The sequence below is a fragment of the Lycorma delicatula genome, chromosome 2, assembly GCF_047948215.1.
Source record: "Lycorma delicatula isolate Av1 chromosome 2, ASM4794821v1, whole genome shotgun sequence".
Classification (NCBI taxonomy): Eukaryota; Metazoa; Arthropoda; class Insecta; order Hemiptera; family Fulgoridae; genus Lycorma; species Lycorma delicatula.
Genome location: NC_134456.1, coordinates 6,416,090 through 6,434,019, shown reverse-complemented (window position 1 = coordinate 6,434,019; position 17,930 = coordinate 6,416,090). Strand labels below are relative to the sequence as shown.

Here is a 17,930-nt window from a genome sequence, read left to right as displayed (position 1 = left end):
ATCGATACCTCCTCCAAATTTCAGTTTATCGACGAAATATCACCGATTCTTTTACGTACGGATTTAGAAAAAACAGTTAAACTGGAATCTTCATTTAGAAGAATTACAAAATCTGTCGCGTAATTCCAAGAAATAAAATAAAAGTAATCAAAATCAGCTGTTTAGTTTTAGTAGACGATTTCACACTTTTAATATTTGACAACTTAAACATCGAATCGGCAAAAATTCAAATTAATCTTCTCAAATAAATAATGGAAAAACCGGTTTATAAGTCTTCATAGAAAAAACTAAATTTATGACAAAAAGCTGCACCTAGAAAGATCCAGAGTATAAAAATTTAAATACGGTATTTAGGCTTACCTACTAGACAAAATGGTAACCCGTAAAAGAATCGGGAAATCTACCGGAAAAATTAAGTGATCTACAACAAAAAAGACATTTCGATAAAATAATTACTTATTCGTAAAAATAAGTAATTAGACCGGAAAGTCTTGACTCATGTGCCATTTTATCCTAATCAGTAAAGGAAAAATAGAAAAATTATAACAAAAAAAGAAAAGTTTTAAGATACAGAAAGTAGAATGAAGCTTGGAGAATGAAAAAAAGTTTCAAAAAATAGTAGAATGATCCTTCAATCCGATAAAAAAGATACTATTAATTTTTTTCAGGTATCTTTTAAGAACGGCAAAAATAGATCGACTAAGAAAATACTAGTGTTTAAAATGAGAAAAAATGAACTAACTTTGTTCTCAAAAATTAAAAATAATTTAAAAACCGTCCTTGAAGAGGATCTAGTCTAGGAAAATGTTAGGAAAAAATCCAAAAGTTGGAAAGTCTCCAAACCAAAATAAACACAAATTAAAAATCAGTGGGTACAGATTTGAAATTTATGTGGGCTATAAATTAATAAAATGGGCTACTTAGCGAAAAAAATTTGAGTACGATTCTTGCTGTAATTTTTTAATGGCGTACGATAAAAGGCAACAGTAGCTGCTCGTAGCTAAAATTAATGGGGTTGCTGCCTCGGAAGATTTTTTTCTGGACCTTTTGAAGGCCGTGGTTAAATTTTTCTGTAAAATAAAACAAACTGAAAAAAAAATCAAATAGAGTAGCTGGAAGTAGGATAATCTAATTCTGCACTTTATCATATTAAAGAATATAATACACCGTTTTTAAGCACATGTGCTTAAAATCGTATTCGGTTTAACCGAATAAATAATAAAATGTCAATACAGATAATATTTTTCTAGTATTATTATTATTACTAGATAAAAATTTTATAAAATCTCCGCTTAAAAACACCATAGGCTAATAGTTTATATGAACACAGAAACAAATGCATAATTAGTTTTTATTAATTACCTTCTCTTTCGCTTTTCCAGCGTGTTTTTGGACAGATTTAACAATCAAAGAGCCCTTGCTTTCCGCCATCTTTTGATCACTACTGAAAAAACAACTAAATCGCTTTCATATTCCTTCCGTCGACTAAACTAGAAAAGGGAACGAACAAGGAACGTTCCGTACACACGCGGAGTAAAAAAAAACGTCCTTCCACCAGCACGCCAGGGTCGGCACTGCGAGAGCGACAGTGCTCTCTCTCCCTCGCAGCCTTACGTGCAGCTTTCTATGTGCGCATGGGCACAACAGCCAAAAACCACACCGCTGGAGACATTTTTAATAATTTAAATAAATTTAAATAATCTGCGAAAAACGTTTTATTCCAATATTCCCAAGTATTTTCCAAAATCGTTTTTGTCGGACGGACTATTGAACGTACGCATGTTGTCCTACATTTGGTCTTATAACTCTGGACCCTGTTGACCGAATTTCTTCAAACTTGATAGAAAGGGGGAAAAGAATGCATTAAGTTTCTAAAAAAAATTATTAAAGGAGATTGGAAGGTGTTTTGACAGAAATAAAATTTTAAATCTTTACTTGGACGAATTTAGCAAAATATTTTTCTTGCAATAATTGAAATTGTTTTACCGAGATCACAAATTACCAAAAAAAAATTATTTAATATTCACCCGCTTCCCAAAAAAAAAGTGACTACATATTTTTCTTGCTTTTTAGGTATATATATATATATATATATATATATATATATATATAACTTCAAAAGAGGAGTTAATGGGAGTTTTTTACATCTGTATTTTCTACATCACTAGGCGTTCAAACCACTATAAAGTTTTTTTGGCTATCCGACTCTAATGGTCTTTTTCTTTTTACTGTTTAGCCTCCGGTAACTACCTTTCAGATAATACTTCAGAGGATGATATGTATTAGTGTAAATGAAGTGTAGTCTTGTTCAGTCTCAGTTCGACCGTTCCTGAGATGTGTGGTTAATTGAAACCCAACCGCCAAAGAACACCGTTATCCACAATCTAGTATTCAAATCCGTGTAAAAATAACTGACTTTACTAGGACTTGAACGCTAGAACTCTCGACTTCCAAATCAGCTGATTTGGGAAGACGCGTTCACAACTAGACCAACCCGGTGGGTGACTCTAATGGTCTGTAGTAAGAAAAAGTAATTTTTAATATTTAAAAAAAATCATCTTAGATTTAAATCCATTTCGCAAGTTACCATTACAGTTGAAGTATAAAATCTCAATTTTTTTTTAAATCTCGTTACTCTTTAGTATTTCTTGAAAAATAAAAGTTACTTAAAGATTTTCACTTCCTTCCTAAAAAATTACAACTTTGTTTATTTAGAATTATTTTATTTTTGTCTGAATTATTTAATCTTTGTATTTTTAAACAATTTAAAAACTTCTTTTATTACTTCCTTATACAAAGTAAAGAAAGTAATTGTGATCTCGAAAAATTTCGGTTTTCTGATTTTAATGGAAATAACCATTTTGACCATTCCTGAATCCATTTTGACTAGTTTCGGCGAAACGTCTTCACTTACGTACATATGTACGTATCTCGCATAACTCTAAAACTATTAGACGTAGGATGTTGAAATTTTGGATTTAGTACTGTTCTAACATCTAGTTGTGCACCTCCCCTTTCGATTGCGATCGACAGAGCCAAAAGTGTCCAAAAAAGCCGAAAGTCAACAAAAAATTGGATTTTGGACTTCTTCTTAACTGCAGTATTAAGCTCTCGTTGAGAGGTTTTCAACGATATGTCGTAAGAGGTACTTATTTTCATCGGTTCCAGAGTTATAGTCAAATAAAATTTTAATTAATGAAATATTTGGATCTTACAAGGGAAGGCACATCGGTTCAAATAATCTCCTTTTTTTAAGTTTTTTTTTTTAATAATTTATTTCTTTTAACTTTTTTTAAATTTAAATATATTGATTTATTAATTAACCCGTGATTGCAAAAAAAATTACAATATTCAATAACTAAAAAATTGAAAAAATCGGAAGTTATTAGTGAAAATTTTATGTTCTTTCAAAAATGTATATATGTAATTTAATAGGCATTATTGCATATTGTATATGTAATAGATTTGGTAAAACATCTGATTTTTTAATATTAATTGAAAATTATCATTTAGAATCGTATTATTTTTGGGTTTTCTAGTTTAATTTCTGTTTAATTTTATTTACATTAAAGTTAACTACAAAGTAATGAGAAATAGACCCTCACAAGAACAAGATATACGCTGAACCATAACATACCCGACCTTTAATAAATTACAAAAAATTCGTATCTTTTGGTTCATTATTCCTCTGATACTGTCGGACAGTATTCTCTCTAAGTCGGAGTTGATCATAATTTCGTTTATTTTTTTTATTGCTAGTCATTTAATCGTTCTTCGGTTTGATATAATTCTTGCGATCATAATTTGTGTACACGTTCTCTACTTTTCAAATTTTCTCTCTCTTTATATTCAACATGCCCTCTTAATCTGTTTTATTATTTCCTTGGTCTTTACGTTTTCTTCCTCTTTGTATTTATCCCCTTAGTCTTTTTATTCTTTCTTTGGTTTTGACATTTTCTTCCTTTTCATATTCATCTTCTTGTCGCTTTTTAAAAATATATTTCTTGATTGTTTCGTTTTCACCCAATAAATAAAAACTGAATATTTTACACGGTAAGGTCGAAATTAACATTTGTAAACGTATACACGAGTTCACTAAACGGAATAGTTTAATTATTTTTAACTTTTATTTATACAACACACCAGAAATCTGAAACTTTTGTTAATCAGCAACTCAAAAAGATACGAATAATACTGATCTAGGAGTACGAGTAATAAAGGGACTTTTACTCTATCCTGATATTTCATGTAAGATTGTTGAATTAATAATTGTGTAAATATTTGATGTTAATAAAAACTAATATTTCAGCAATCGTGTAACTGTCCACTTTATTAAAGAATTGGAGGATCGTATCTCACTTTCAAATGAAATAAGTTTAAATGAAGCGCAGCAAAAAATGAGTATATGTAATTTAATAGGCGTACAAGGAAGTCATATGGGGTGGCCACATGAGATTTTTTAAATATGTCTATTATCATCAGTTTCTTAAAAATTAATTTTACCCGAATCCTTCCCCTTAAATATTCGGAGCTCTCAAATTTAAAAATAAAAAATCCAAAGAAATTTTTTAAATTTTCTATTATTAATTTTTTTAAAAACTTTATTAGTGAATATTTTAATCGTTAAAAAAGTTCCCTGATGCACGAGTTCGAAATTTTCAAAATAATTATTTTATCATTAAGGTACAATTAGAGGTTTGTTGTATTAAATTCAATCGTATACGTAGAATGACTAAATTGAAAAATGAATTGCATGTATTTACCGACGAAAGTTAATGCAATTCATTGCCGGCTTTTTTTATTTAGTATTATTTACAAATTCGTCGAAAAAGTAATATTGTTTCTGAAAAAAAAATTAATTGGTGGGAAGATCTTTTAAATAGTCTGGTAACATTAAAAATGTCAATGGAAGCACGCAAGTAATGCCCTCTTTCGTAAGCCAAAATATCGTATCGAGTTACATGAAAACAAGTCTGTTGTCTATAGTGCACTCAGATTATAGACTAGCATAAACAAACGTTACGTTGTGTTAGTGATTTCGTTATGTTTCGGCTGAGTCACGTCCTTATATCAGTGTAATTCACATCGCGACCGTATGTATATGCAACACAATAACATTACTTTTTTGGTCACCGTATAATTATTTATTTAAAATTACAATATACGTATAATCTTTGTAAAATATAATAGCGCGTGGTTTAGTTAATGAATATTAACGTTGCGAAGTTTCTTTTATATGCATAAGATTTACAGAAGATGCTTATGAATCAGCCGCTTGAACACTCGTACGCACCGTTGTTTACTTCAACTCCATAGCTAACTGAATTTGGTATAGTTTGACGCATCTAGTTCAATTATAATTTTTGAATGGTCTTTAATCTTTAAATAATTTTTAATTAACCTCAATGTTTTATCAAAGTGTAGCAGTTCATGATTTGAAACTCTGGATATAATAGGTAAATCTAAAAGAACACATTTTTAATATAATTTACCAATAAAAGGGTACTTACGTATTAACGCCACCGCAACTACAGCTTTATTTAACAGCAAAGTCGTCAATCGGATTTCGGTGGAAAATGGGCCGATATAGAGTTTAACATAGATTCAAAACAGTCTCTTTATTAATTTTAATAAATGGTTATTTATATTTATTAATTTTATAAAGAAGAATTGAGAGGAGAGTGGAAGAAGTGTTAGGAGAAGACCAATTTGGTTTCAGGAAAAGTATAGGGACAAGGTAAACAATTTTAGGCCTCAGATTACTAGTAGAAGGAAGATTAAAGAAAAACAAACCGACATACTTGGCGTTTATAGACCTAGAAAAGGCTTTTGATAACGTAGACTGGAATAAAATGTTCAGCATTTTTAAAAAATTAGGGTTCAAATACAGAGATAGAAGAACAATTGCTAACATGTACAGGAACCAAACAGCAACAATAACAATTGAAGAACATAAGAAAGAAGCCCTAATAAGAAAGGGAGTCCGACAAGGATGTTCCCTATCTCCGTTACTTTTTAATCTTTACATGGAACTAGCAGTTAATGATGTTAAAGGACAATTTAGATTCGGAGTAACAGTACAAGGTGAAAAGATAAAGATGCTACGATTTGCCGATGATATAGTAATTCTAGCCGAGAGTAAAAAAGATTTAGAAGAAACAATGAACGGCATAGATGAAGTCCTACGCAAGAACTATCGCGTGAAAATAAACGAGAACAAAACAAAAGTAATGAAATGTAGTAGAAATAACAAAGATGGACCGCTGAATGTGAAAATAGGAGGAGAAAAGATTATGGAGGTAGAAGAATTTTGTTATTTGGGAAGTAAAATTACTAAAGATGGACGAAGCAGGAGCGATATAAAATGCCGAATAGCACAAGCTAAACGAGCCTTCAGTAAGAAATATAATTTGTTTACATCAAAAATTAATTTAAATGTCAGGAAAAGATTTTTGAAAGTGTATGTTTGGAATGTCGCTTTATATGGAAGTGAAACTTGGACGATCGGAGTATCTGAGAAGAAAACATTAGAAGCTTTTGAAATGCGGTACTATAGGAGAATGTTAAAAATCAGACGGGTGGATAAAGTGACAAATGAAGAGGTATTGCGGCAAATAGATGAAGAAAGAAGCGTTTGGAAAAATATAGTTAAAAGAAGAGACAGACTTATAGGCCACATACTAAGGCATCCTGGAATAGTCGCTTTAATATTGGAAGGACAGGTAGAAGGGAAAAATTGTGTAGGCAGGCCACGTTTGGAGTATGTAAAACAAATTGTTAGGGATGTAGGATGTAGAGGGTATACTGAAATGAAACGACTAGCACTAGATAGGGAATCTTGGAGAGCTGCATCAAACCAGTCAAATGACTGAAGACAAAAAAAAAAATTTTATAAATATAATTTAACCAGACTTAACCTACGCTCGCTAACCTTGACTAATTAACAGGAGTGGTTTGATGATTTAAATAATAAATAATTGCAATAATTACTGAATTTATTAAATAAACACTCAAAAAATTACGGTATTAATTAGTCAAGTTTAGCGAGCGTAGGTTAAGTTTGGTTAAATTATATTTATAAAATAAATAACCATTTATTAAAATTAATAAAGAGACTGGTTCATTTTCCATCGAAATCCGATTGACTACTTTGTTTTTAAATAAAGCTGTAGCTGCGGTGGCGTTAATACGTAAGTACCAATAAAAGTAAGATCTTTGGGCCGCACTAATTGATTATTTTAATTTTGTTAAATAAAAATATTTAATGCTTTTACTTTTCTCATATAGCTCTAAATCTATGCTGCGAGAAAGTTTGGTAATCACTCAAAAAATGAGGTATGGGTTTTTTTTATTTCTCGACTTTCATGACCCAGAGATCTCCCCCCCCCCAAAAAAAAAGTGGGGGTAATGTTAGTTGATGCTTACATATATGTACATCTGTTGGCGTGTTTAAAGCCTAATAATAACTTTTGACTGGATAAACCGATTTTGATGAAATTTGGCACAGAGCTCGTGTATATGGGGGGAAACTTTCTTGTAAAAGTTTGGGTTCAATATCCTAGGGGGTGGAATAGATAGTTTTTTGGGGTTAATTTTCTCAGAATTTTGCAAAAATAACCGCACTTTATACAAAGCTCAGTACATGCACGCATGCTTATCATACCTTTTTTTTTCTTTTTTCTTTTAATTTTGCCCCAAAAATTCCTACTTCTTCCAAAATTGGAAAAGAACACATATTTTTATCTAGTGCATATTTTTTAACCGAATTTTTTTATGTTTAGTCCTGTTACTCAATTGTTAATGTCTGGTATTTTTTTTGTAAGAAAGGGAAATTTGTTTTGTGACACGAAGTTAGTAGCGCTACTCAACCGGTATAGATACGGCAGTGTGAGTTGATTCTCCTTGAGCTGTGTAAACTTTTGTGCCGTAGTACGACCGTAGAACAACGAGTTTTCTTTCTTGAACAATATTTTGCTACGAAATCGTACGCGAGTGTAAAAGAATCATTTCAAATTAAATTTGTTAGTGCTCCTCCGCCAGAAAAAATGTCAATTTCTAGGCTAGCAAACCGATTTCGAGAGACAGGTAGTGTTTCCGACAGAAAACGTAGCGGTCGACCGACTCGCTTGACAGATGACGTTTTAGAGAACGTGAAAACAAGATGGCTCAATTCTCCACGGAAAAGTTTACGAAAACTTTCCACGCAAGTCGGATTGTCATATTCGAGTGTTCAGAAAGCCGCTAAAAAATTGAAATTGTATTCGTATCGTGTACGATTAGTCCAAGAGCTTCAGACTCCAGATTTAAACAAGCGATATTGCAATATTGCCGTTGGTTTAGGTCTCTCGTAAACGATAACGGAATCGAATTTTTAAACACGGTGTTCTTTAGTGATGAAGCTTGGATCCATCTCGATCCATCTGGATATGTGAACAATCAAAACTGTCGAATTTGGGCGGTTGAAAATCCTAACGCTTTACAAGACAAATCTTTGCATCCTGAAAAAATTGGTGTATGGTGTGCGATATCTCGTCATCGTATAGTCGGATCCATATTCTTCGAACAGACAGTAAACGGTGAAGTATACAGGAATATTGTGCGCCAATTTGTGTCCCTCCTGCACCCTCAAGAACGGTATTAATGGTTTCAGCAAGACGGCGCTACATGCCACACGTCTCGAGAAACCGTGGATTTTCTGCAAAAGTTCTTTGATGATCGAATAATAAGTAAGGGCTTATGGCCTCCAAGGTCCGCAGACCTCACCTCTCCTGACTACTTTTTGTGGGGCTATATTAAGTACGAGTCCTTCAAAAACAATCGTCACACTATTGATGAACTTAAAGTCAATATTACAGACTTAATCACGAATATTTCCAATGCGATTCTTAAAAATGCTTTTGCTAATATGCTGAAAAGAGTCCCTGCGTGTCCAGCCGCAAGGGGTGGACATTTTGAGCATATTATTTAACAATTATGTAAGTAATACCTTTTTATTAAATCTCTTTTGTAAGTAAAAAATACATTTTTTTATTTCACCTAAATTTCCCTTTTTTAAATTACATTTAAAATTGGGTAACGACTAAAAAATCACTCTGTAGTAGTGCAAGTGACCAGAAAAGAAATAATTTGAGGGTAATATAAAGAATATGGTGGGGAAGCCGATAAAATATTAAAAATATCAAATTTAGGAATTTTTTAAAACTTCTTTTTAGTTTCTTCCATTTAATACAGTAAACGTAGAAATATAAAAAATATTTCTTGGGAGGTGATTTTGGAATAAAGCAGAAAAAATGTTTAAAAATGTCGGTTTTTGAGTAACTTTTTCATATATTATTTATTATTTTTACAAAATATACGATTAAATAATCAACCAGTGCCAGGAAAGTAACAAGTTTGTTATAAACGTTTTTATCTTATAATTAATTATGTGTTTTGTGAGACTGTTCTGATCAAAATTTTACCACGGTTTCCATCGATCAGTTTGGGCCAACTTTGATAGAAGAATTCCTTTTATTTGTCAGTGGAGTAGCATATTTACCGGATAATGGGGATTCCGGGTAATAAACGTGCAGATTCCGTTGTTAAAGACGCATGCCGTCAACTACCCGTGTTACTACATCCGACTTTATTAACTATGTAAAACTCACACTTCGCGCAAGGTGGCAAGATGACGGGATTGCCAACAGATAACAAACTTCGAATCTCAAAGGTACTGTGCTGCTATGAAATTCCTCCCGCAAGAAAATTTACCGAGAGATAGCAGTCCTCTGCCGATTGCAGATAGGACATGCGAGAGATACTCACGGGTACCGATGTCAGCAGAAAATGCACCACTATGCGTTCGATGCAACTGCCGCTTGACTGTGCGCCACATCCTTGTGGTTGTATATGTTATGCGGCCTTGCGTCGTAAATTTAAATGTCCCAAGAATTTTCGTCAAATCCTGGGCAATAATAAAGAAGTTTTGAATCGAGTGTTTTTATTTCTCCGAAGTGCTACTATTTACGTACTTTTTAATAGCGTTCTTAAATTTCTGGTTTTTTTTTACAGTAGTTGTATGATATTTGTGTTTAACATTTTAGTTAAGTTTTTTATTTTGTCGTTCAGGTATTACTTCAGAGGATGATATATATGTGTAAATGAAGTGTAGTGTTGTACAGTCTCGGTTCGACCGTTCCTGAGATGTGTAATTAATTGAAACCCAACCACCAAAGAACACCGGTATCCACAATCTAGTATTCGAATCCGTATAAAAGTAACTGCCTTTACTAGAACTTGAGCGGTAGAATTCTCGACTTTCAAATCAGCCGATTAGGGAAGACGCGTTCACCACTAGACCAACCCGGTGCGTTTATAAATGTAACCTAACCAAACTTAACCTACACTCCCTTCGCTTGCTAAGCTTGTCTAGCGAGCGAAGGGAGAGTAGGTTAAGTTTGATTAAATTATATTTATAATTTTATTTATTTTCGTATATCAATATAGCATTTCAGTGGCCCCATCTAAGAACTACCTAACGGAAGCGTTGTGAGCATATAACGGATTTTGACCCGGTGATATTTGTCAATTGTAACCTTTTAAATGGCGTACTGCGAAGTTTCAGGCGTGTGTGTTTAGTCGCTTGTTTGTGGCGATCTAATAATACAACCGAGTTTGACGTTTACTGAAAATAGGATGAAATTGAAGTTCGAGCTGCTATAAAGTAATTCCTTTTAAAGGGTTTAACCCCGACGGACAAAAAAAAAAATACATGTATTTTTAAAGGATTTTTTTCCTTTTGTTTTCGACGGTAAAAAGGTGGGCTGCTGAATTTCAAAGTAGTCGTAAAACCATTCAAGATGATGGACGCTCGAGGCGCCTAAAAACTGCAACGATTGACCTAAAAATCCACAATGCCGTTTTATATTATCGATGCAAGCTTGATGACATCGCAAAAATCTGAATAGACTGTTTCCACCGAATTTTTTTTTTTTTTGACTAATATAAAGATTACCGGGTACTTGTGCATTATAATGGTACCACCGTCGTTGGGAGGTTATAACCAGCTCAACTGGTGGCGAGTTAAGTAACTAGTTCTACTTCTTATGTGAGACGATAAATTAAAAATATTTGTTAAAGTTATCGATGAATATATAAGTAAAATGTACGCGCTTAGAATTTGAGATCTCCCACGTTGTGAAGAGAAAGCTGTTAGATTTTTCGCAGGAAAAGTGTATTCTTCAGAAGGGACGAAAGTGTGCCAAAGAACATGATATGACTGTTTAGTAAACGAGTCATTTGGAAATTCAAGAGAATTTGCCGCAGTAAAATTGGTATGCGTACAGGTAATTGGATGAAAGGCAGCAAATAAGTTTCCTGAATGCAGTTCGTTTTATTTATGCCTGGGAGTATGAAATGAATACCAAAAAAATTATCAATATAATCTAACCAAACTTAACCTACGTTCGCTTCGCTTGCTAACCTTGACTAACGAGCTTAGGTTAAGTTTGGTTAGATTATATTTATAATTTTAGATTTATTTCCCTACCATAGTGGCGCCGTTGTAATGCATAAATACCGATTACCGCGTTTTTTAACAACGGACAAAAACGTATTCGACTTAACACTTCCCTTGAGAAATATTAAGTCAAATGCATTTTTGGTGGACTGTTTAAACATGATTCCGCTGAATTTCTTTAACGTTTTATAACAATAAATAAAATATGGATTCACCAGTGCACTCCAGAAAGCAAACAGTGGGTTGGAGCAGGCAAAAGTGAGCCAAAAAAAGCGAAAGCGCCAAAATGCAGGAAAAGTGACAGCTAAGATTTTCTTGGATTCTCATGGTGTGGTGCTCTACTACATGGAAATTAAAAGACAATCACCGGTAAATATTACGCTTCACTATTAGATTGAGTGGATCAGGGGTGCTATTCAGGTTAAACGTACACATCCAGTGTACAAAAAAAAAGTGCTCTTTTACCAAAAACATCTGGCTGGCACATGTCCCGGGATGTTGCTGAAAACATAGTGCTTTGAAGTGTTTCCTTATGTGTTGTGTTCGTCAGATTTGTATCCCAGTTATTACTTTTTCTTCCCATACCTGAGAAATGGTTTTTTGGGTGAAGAAAATAAGCCAAAATAATCCACTTATTTTGCATAGTTGTACAAACAGCATTATACTGAAGGTATTAAAAAGTTTAAAAATGTCAGTCTAAATATATTGAATTCTTAGGTGACTACATTGAAAAATAAAAATTTTTGAAAAATCTTTTGTTTTCTTTGTCTGACTACAAAATTTTCAAATGGCCCTCATGTATATATATATATATATATATATATGTCCATAACAATCCATTTTGTAACTAGTCAAGCAAAGTTAATGAAGTTTTATCTCAGTTGATATTCAATGTGCTTGTACAGGCTTGTTTTTCAGTATAAAATCCATATTAATATAAAAACATCTGATTAAGTAAGAGAAAAATAAATATTTACTTTCTTTGTGAAAGTGGTACTCTACTTCTTTCTTTTTACCTGTTTAGCCTCCGGTAACTACCGTTTAGATAATACTTCAGAGGATGATATGTATGAGTGTGAATGAAGTGTAGTCTTGTACATTCTCAGTTCGACCATACCCGAGATGTGTGGTTAATTGAAACCCAACCACCAAAGAACACCGGTATCCACGATCTAGTATTCAAGTCCGTGTAAAAATAGCTGGCTTTACTAGGACTTGAACGCTGGAACTCTCGACTTCCAAATCAGCTGATTTGGGAAGACGCGTTCACCACTAGACCAACCCGGTGGGTGGTACTCTACTTGCATCGCTACAAGACTGTATTTGTTTAATCTGTCTAGTAGGTCAGCATTCTGTATTTCGTAATCATAAGAGATGTACTTCAACTCAGTTGGGGAAACTATGCCTACTGTTGGAATTTTGTTTGTCTTTTTTCAATGAAAATTTTTATTCGTATTGAGAATAAGCTCTGCTATATAGAGATTAGTAGTATTAATCTGCATTGCCGTGTAATCTAGTAATCAATAGTATTGTTTACTTTTAAAAACATAATTTCTATTTCTATTTATCAAATGCTATTTTTCAAAATTATTACTAATTTTGATGTAATGCACGTACCCAAATACGATTAACAATGTTTTTATTTATCTATCCACAGGTTGTATTGATTTCGGTGACAGCTAGTATAGCATTATTAGGAGTTCTTGCCAGATATCTACGTCGAAGAAAGTGTCCATCAAATGTAACATACAGAAAACTACCGAGAAATCCTCAGTTATTACCTAATCCTAATGGAGGTAAGTTATTTTTCTTTTATTTATTTATATTTTTTTTAGTAGTTTAAAATATTTTCTGTGATATAATCTAATCATTTGAAATCCTATTTCCTAGTGGTATTAATCTTACAGGAGCTTCTGTTTTTAAAAATACAGGAATTAGTGACTCCAGGAAACCGGCTGAATTTCAAACCTTTTCATATTATACACTAGCTTCATCCGCACCCAAGATTGTATATATATTTATACATACACATACACCAACACTGCTTACAAACACTTTACATTTCTTTTTAACATGCATATCATTAAATAATTGTTAAACATTTGGTGATATAAACTTTTGGATTTGATTTTTTGCTTCAGTAAATGTAGTAGCTCATATTAGTTGTCACTGTTTAGTGATTACCTTTAGGTGTGAAGTAAATCAAAAGTGAACTATCCATATTCCAGAATATCATCTTCACCTTTCCTGCAGACATCTGAGTTTAGAAATTTTTTGCTGTGGGGAATGAAGGATGTTCCACAAGAAACTGTGTTACTTGTTCTTGGGTTCAGAATGATGTACCCGTGTCTCACCAGCGGTTATTATTCACTTAAGAAATAAGTCTCCTTCATCTTCGTAATGTTTCAAAAGCTTCTGTAAGATTTTCAAACAATTCTCTTTGTGGATGTCGGTCAATTGACATGGAACCCAGCGAGCACAGACTATTTGAAAGTTTAAAGAATCACGGATGATTGAAAATGCCGCGCCATGCCTTATATTCAAGTCGCTTGCAATGTCATCGACTATAAGTTGTCGATTACCAAAAATCATTTGTTTAGCCACTTCAATATTGTAATTAGTCTTTGAAGTGGAAGGCCTACTTCGTCGGTGTTCATTACAGAAAAAAATCCTACCATTTTTAAAGTGATTAATCCATTCGTAGATCTTGCTTCCACTCAAACAGCTCTCTCCATATTGCTGCTGCATTCACCAAACAATCTCTGCTGGTTTCACCCCTTCTGAACTGAGGAAATATATCACTGCTTGCATTTCTTCCTTGGTGCAATGAGACAAAGAAGCAGTCATTTTAAACAGACTTTTAAACACAATCATAAATAGCTAACAATGAAAGATTACTTTCAATGAACAGCTGATAGAGGTTAGAGTTATAGCAGAATAATCATTGCTGTCATTACATGTGATTGGGAGGGAGATCAAAATTTCCCTTTGCTTTTTGATTTACCCTTGTTCATGCGCGCGTGTGTGTGTGTTCACACACATACATACTTGCTTTTTTAATTTGGAAGTTTCTGTATTTCTTTATTAAAAATCATTAGTTAATCACTCTCCTATAAAAACAATGGTGGTTTATTTCAAGAGTCTTGATATTGTGTAGTTGTATAAAATACTGTGTAAGAGAAAGTATACTAAACAGGTCAAATTTACTATGTTGGGAGTTTTTGAACATTTCATAACTCACTCTCTAACAAAGCACAACTTTAAAATTTAGGCATATGTAGAGAAGATATAATATGTATATATGCATGTTGACTTCTTTTTTTCTTCATATTTCCGGGCTGGATGGGCTGGTTAGAGTGAAATTTGTCATGATGATATCTGTGTGTGAAGTATTGTTGCCATTTAATTTTGGTTGCAATTAGTCATGGGGGCAGAGAGATACGGACCTTATAATCCTCGTTTCAAAATTTTACTCAAACGATAGGTAAGTTTTTTCACATTATTTAATGTCCCTTAAGTAGCTAAGATACTTTTTCACGGTGATCGGTCTTATTTAAAAATTGCATAAAGTCATGCAGTTTAAAAACCTATTATTTCTTTTTTGTCATTTTTGTACTTGTCATATTGTTGTAATAAATAAATGACTCCCATTATATTCATTTATGTATTTGGGCAATTTTGTGAGTTTAGGGAATAATAAACGTATTTTTATGGTCTTTTTCTATCAATTATCATTTTATTTGATATTTTCAAACTGAATTAGATGATTGTTAAGAAATTTTGTATGAAAATTTGTGAATATGGGTCATATTGCCATTTAATTTTAGTTACAGTTGGTAAAGGAACAGAGAGACAGATATGATGAGTACCAAAATTTAACTAAAAGAGTGTAAATGTTTTTTAAATAATTCTTTATCTGCATACTTATACATATTTTAATGTTTCATTAATCTTTCACCTAAATACTAATTTGGCAAGGCTGTAACTCTCTTTAGTCAGAGTTCTACAACTTCCCTGGCTTATGAGAAAGTCTTAGCCTGCTTTTTATCTTAATACATTTAGTACATTTGTATTATTTATTTATGTATTAATATTAACAAAACTGTTTTTCTAGTATAAGTGGGCCTCACAACTGAAGTTTTCACATACGTAAAATGAATAAATTTGTTTTCTACAGTTTTCCACATTGTAATTTTTCATTGCCCTATTCTCTGCTACGTAGGTTTGGTATTCTTTTGGGTTAACTAGTTTTTATCTTATATTATATTATTCGAGATACTATTTATTATTATTCGAGATAATAATTATTATATATTATTCGAGATACTATTTATTTTAGTTAATATTATCTTTATTTTTTGTTTGTGTTAGTATTGTTGTTTTTGTTTAAATTATTCTATATTTCAGATTTACTTACTTTTTTAATCTGAAAATTTTTGATTTGAGATATGTTTACATTTACATTAATTTTGCTTTTTTGTGGTGATGAAAATAAATTATTATTTATTTCTATATTTCTCGTTTTGTTACTTGATTATTATGGGCCGTGATATATTTTAAGGACAAATTAAAATAATGAACTTTCTGAAGAAAATTTTAATACGTTGTATTGTATATTTGTGTTTAAATTTTTTATGTTTTATTTTCATTTAAAAAACAAAATGACAATTGTATCTATGTAGTTTTATTTTTATCGATTTAATATGACCAACCGGATCATTAGTCAAATGTTTGAATAAAGAAGTTGTTTGTAATTCAGAGTTGATTTATTTCATTATTAAGTGTTATAAAACAATTTATTTCCTAATATCTTGTTTATTTAGGAGGTACCAGAAAGGTACTATTTAGTGTTAATTATATTTTGCATTTTTCTGGTGTGTGTGTTGACATATTTTCATATGTTAATTGTTTATCAATTCACTTACCCATCATATATACTTATATATTTTAGGTAAGTTATAATAGTTCAGATATAATGATTACTTACATGTTCTTTAATTTATGTCTGAAATAAATAAATAGTTTCAGTTACCAATAAAAACTTTGTTATTGTTAAATCTATTTTTTTTCTTTGCATTTTATTTAAACATTTTTTATTACATTTATAATTTATTGTATTTTAACATATAATGAGAGGGTTCTCAATTTGAACAGCGGGTACTTGTACTTACAAGTCAAACTGTTGTTTTTAATAATGTCATAGGTTATTAACATAATAAAGCTTTTGCTTTTATCTGCCTGTTGACTTCTCAATATCTGAAAATAAATGAATAATGCATTACTCTTTGTGAACTAAATATAAAATTTTACAATTGAAATGATGTAAAATTTCAATACATGTTATTCAGTTAATGTAAAAATAATTTTAATTTTATTATTAACATATTTATTTATTTTATCCTGCTCGATTATATCTCCCCACATAAACTTGAAGCTTGTTCATGGGATATGGAAATGGAATTTTGTAGCTTATGAAAAATTCCATGCCTGACCTGGATTTGAACCCAGAACCTTTGAATAAAGGCTGAGACGCTACTACTTCACCACAGAGACCAGCAATATTAAGAGAATATAATGTAAAGTGAGATTAATATATTTTTATACATGTAAAAAGTGAAGATGTAACTGGTATACAAGTTGGAATTAAGTTAAAAAATGTAATTATAAAATGTAAATAAAAGCTTCTCCGTTATGTAATATGAGTCTTAACTTTCCTGAATATCAAGAATTTTAATTTAATATTTTTTCTTATTAAAAATTATATACTTTATATTCTTCAACATTACAAATAGTGCAATAAAACTATTTAAAAATAAACTTTAAAGTAAAAAATCTGATGTGGACATCACATGATCCTTGTATACCTATTAAATTACATAAATATATTTTTAAAAGTACATAAAATTTTACTTCTGTAATAACTTCTGATTTTTTCGTTTTTTTTTTTATTTTTTTATTGTTATTGAATTATTATTTATTGTAAACATTTTTCTACAATCACAGGTTAATAATTATTATTAAATCAATGTATTTAAATTAAAGAAAAAAATGTAAAAAAAAGGAAATGAAGTCAAATTTGAACTGATGTGCCTTCCCTTTGTAAGATCAAAATATTTCATTAATTAAAATTTCATTTGGCTCCAACTCTGGTACTTATGATATATTGTTGAATAGTTCTCAATTACTGTAAAAGCTTGTTACTGCAGTTAATAAAAAGTCCAAAATTCAGATTTTTTGGATTTTGGGCTTTTTTGAACATTTTTGGTAAAGTTGATTGCAATCAAAATAGGAGGTGCACAACTAGATGTTACAACAGTCCTAAATCCAAAATTTCAACATTCTATTGCTAATCGTTTTTGATTTATGCGAGATATACTCATACGTATATACAGACATCACCGAAAATGGTCAAAATGGATATTTCAGTTGAAAT

The 17,930-nt window shown here is 31.5% G+C and overlaps 1 protein-coding gene across 1 annotated transcript in view; it reads left to right on the top strand.

The window, feature by feature from the left end:
- Nucleotides 1-17,930, top strand: part of LOC142319826 (mitoguardin-like) — a 256,764-nt gene that overhangs the window by 16,495 nt on the left and 222,339 nt on the right. Inside the window, exon 2 of the mRNA XM_075357498.1 lies at nt 13,155-13,293. Within this exon, the coding sequence (XP_075213613.1) occupies nt 13,155-13,293 (139 nt within the window). The remainder of the gene's footprint in view (nt 1-13,154; nt 13,294-17,930) is intronic.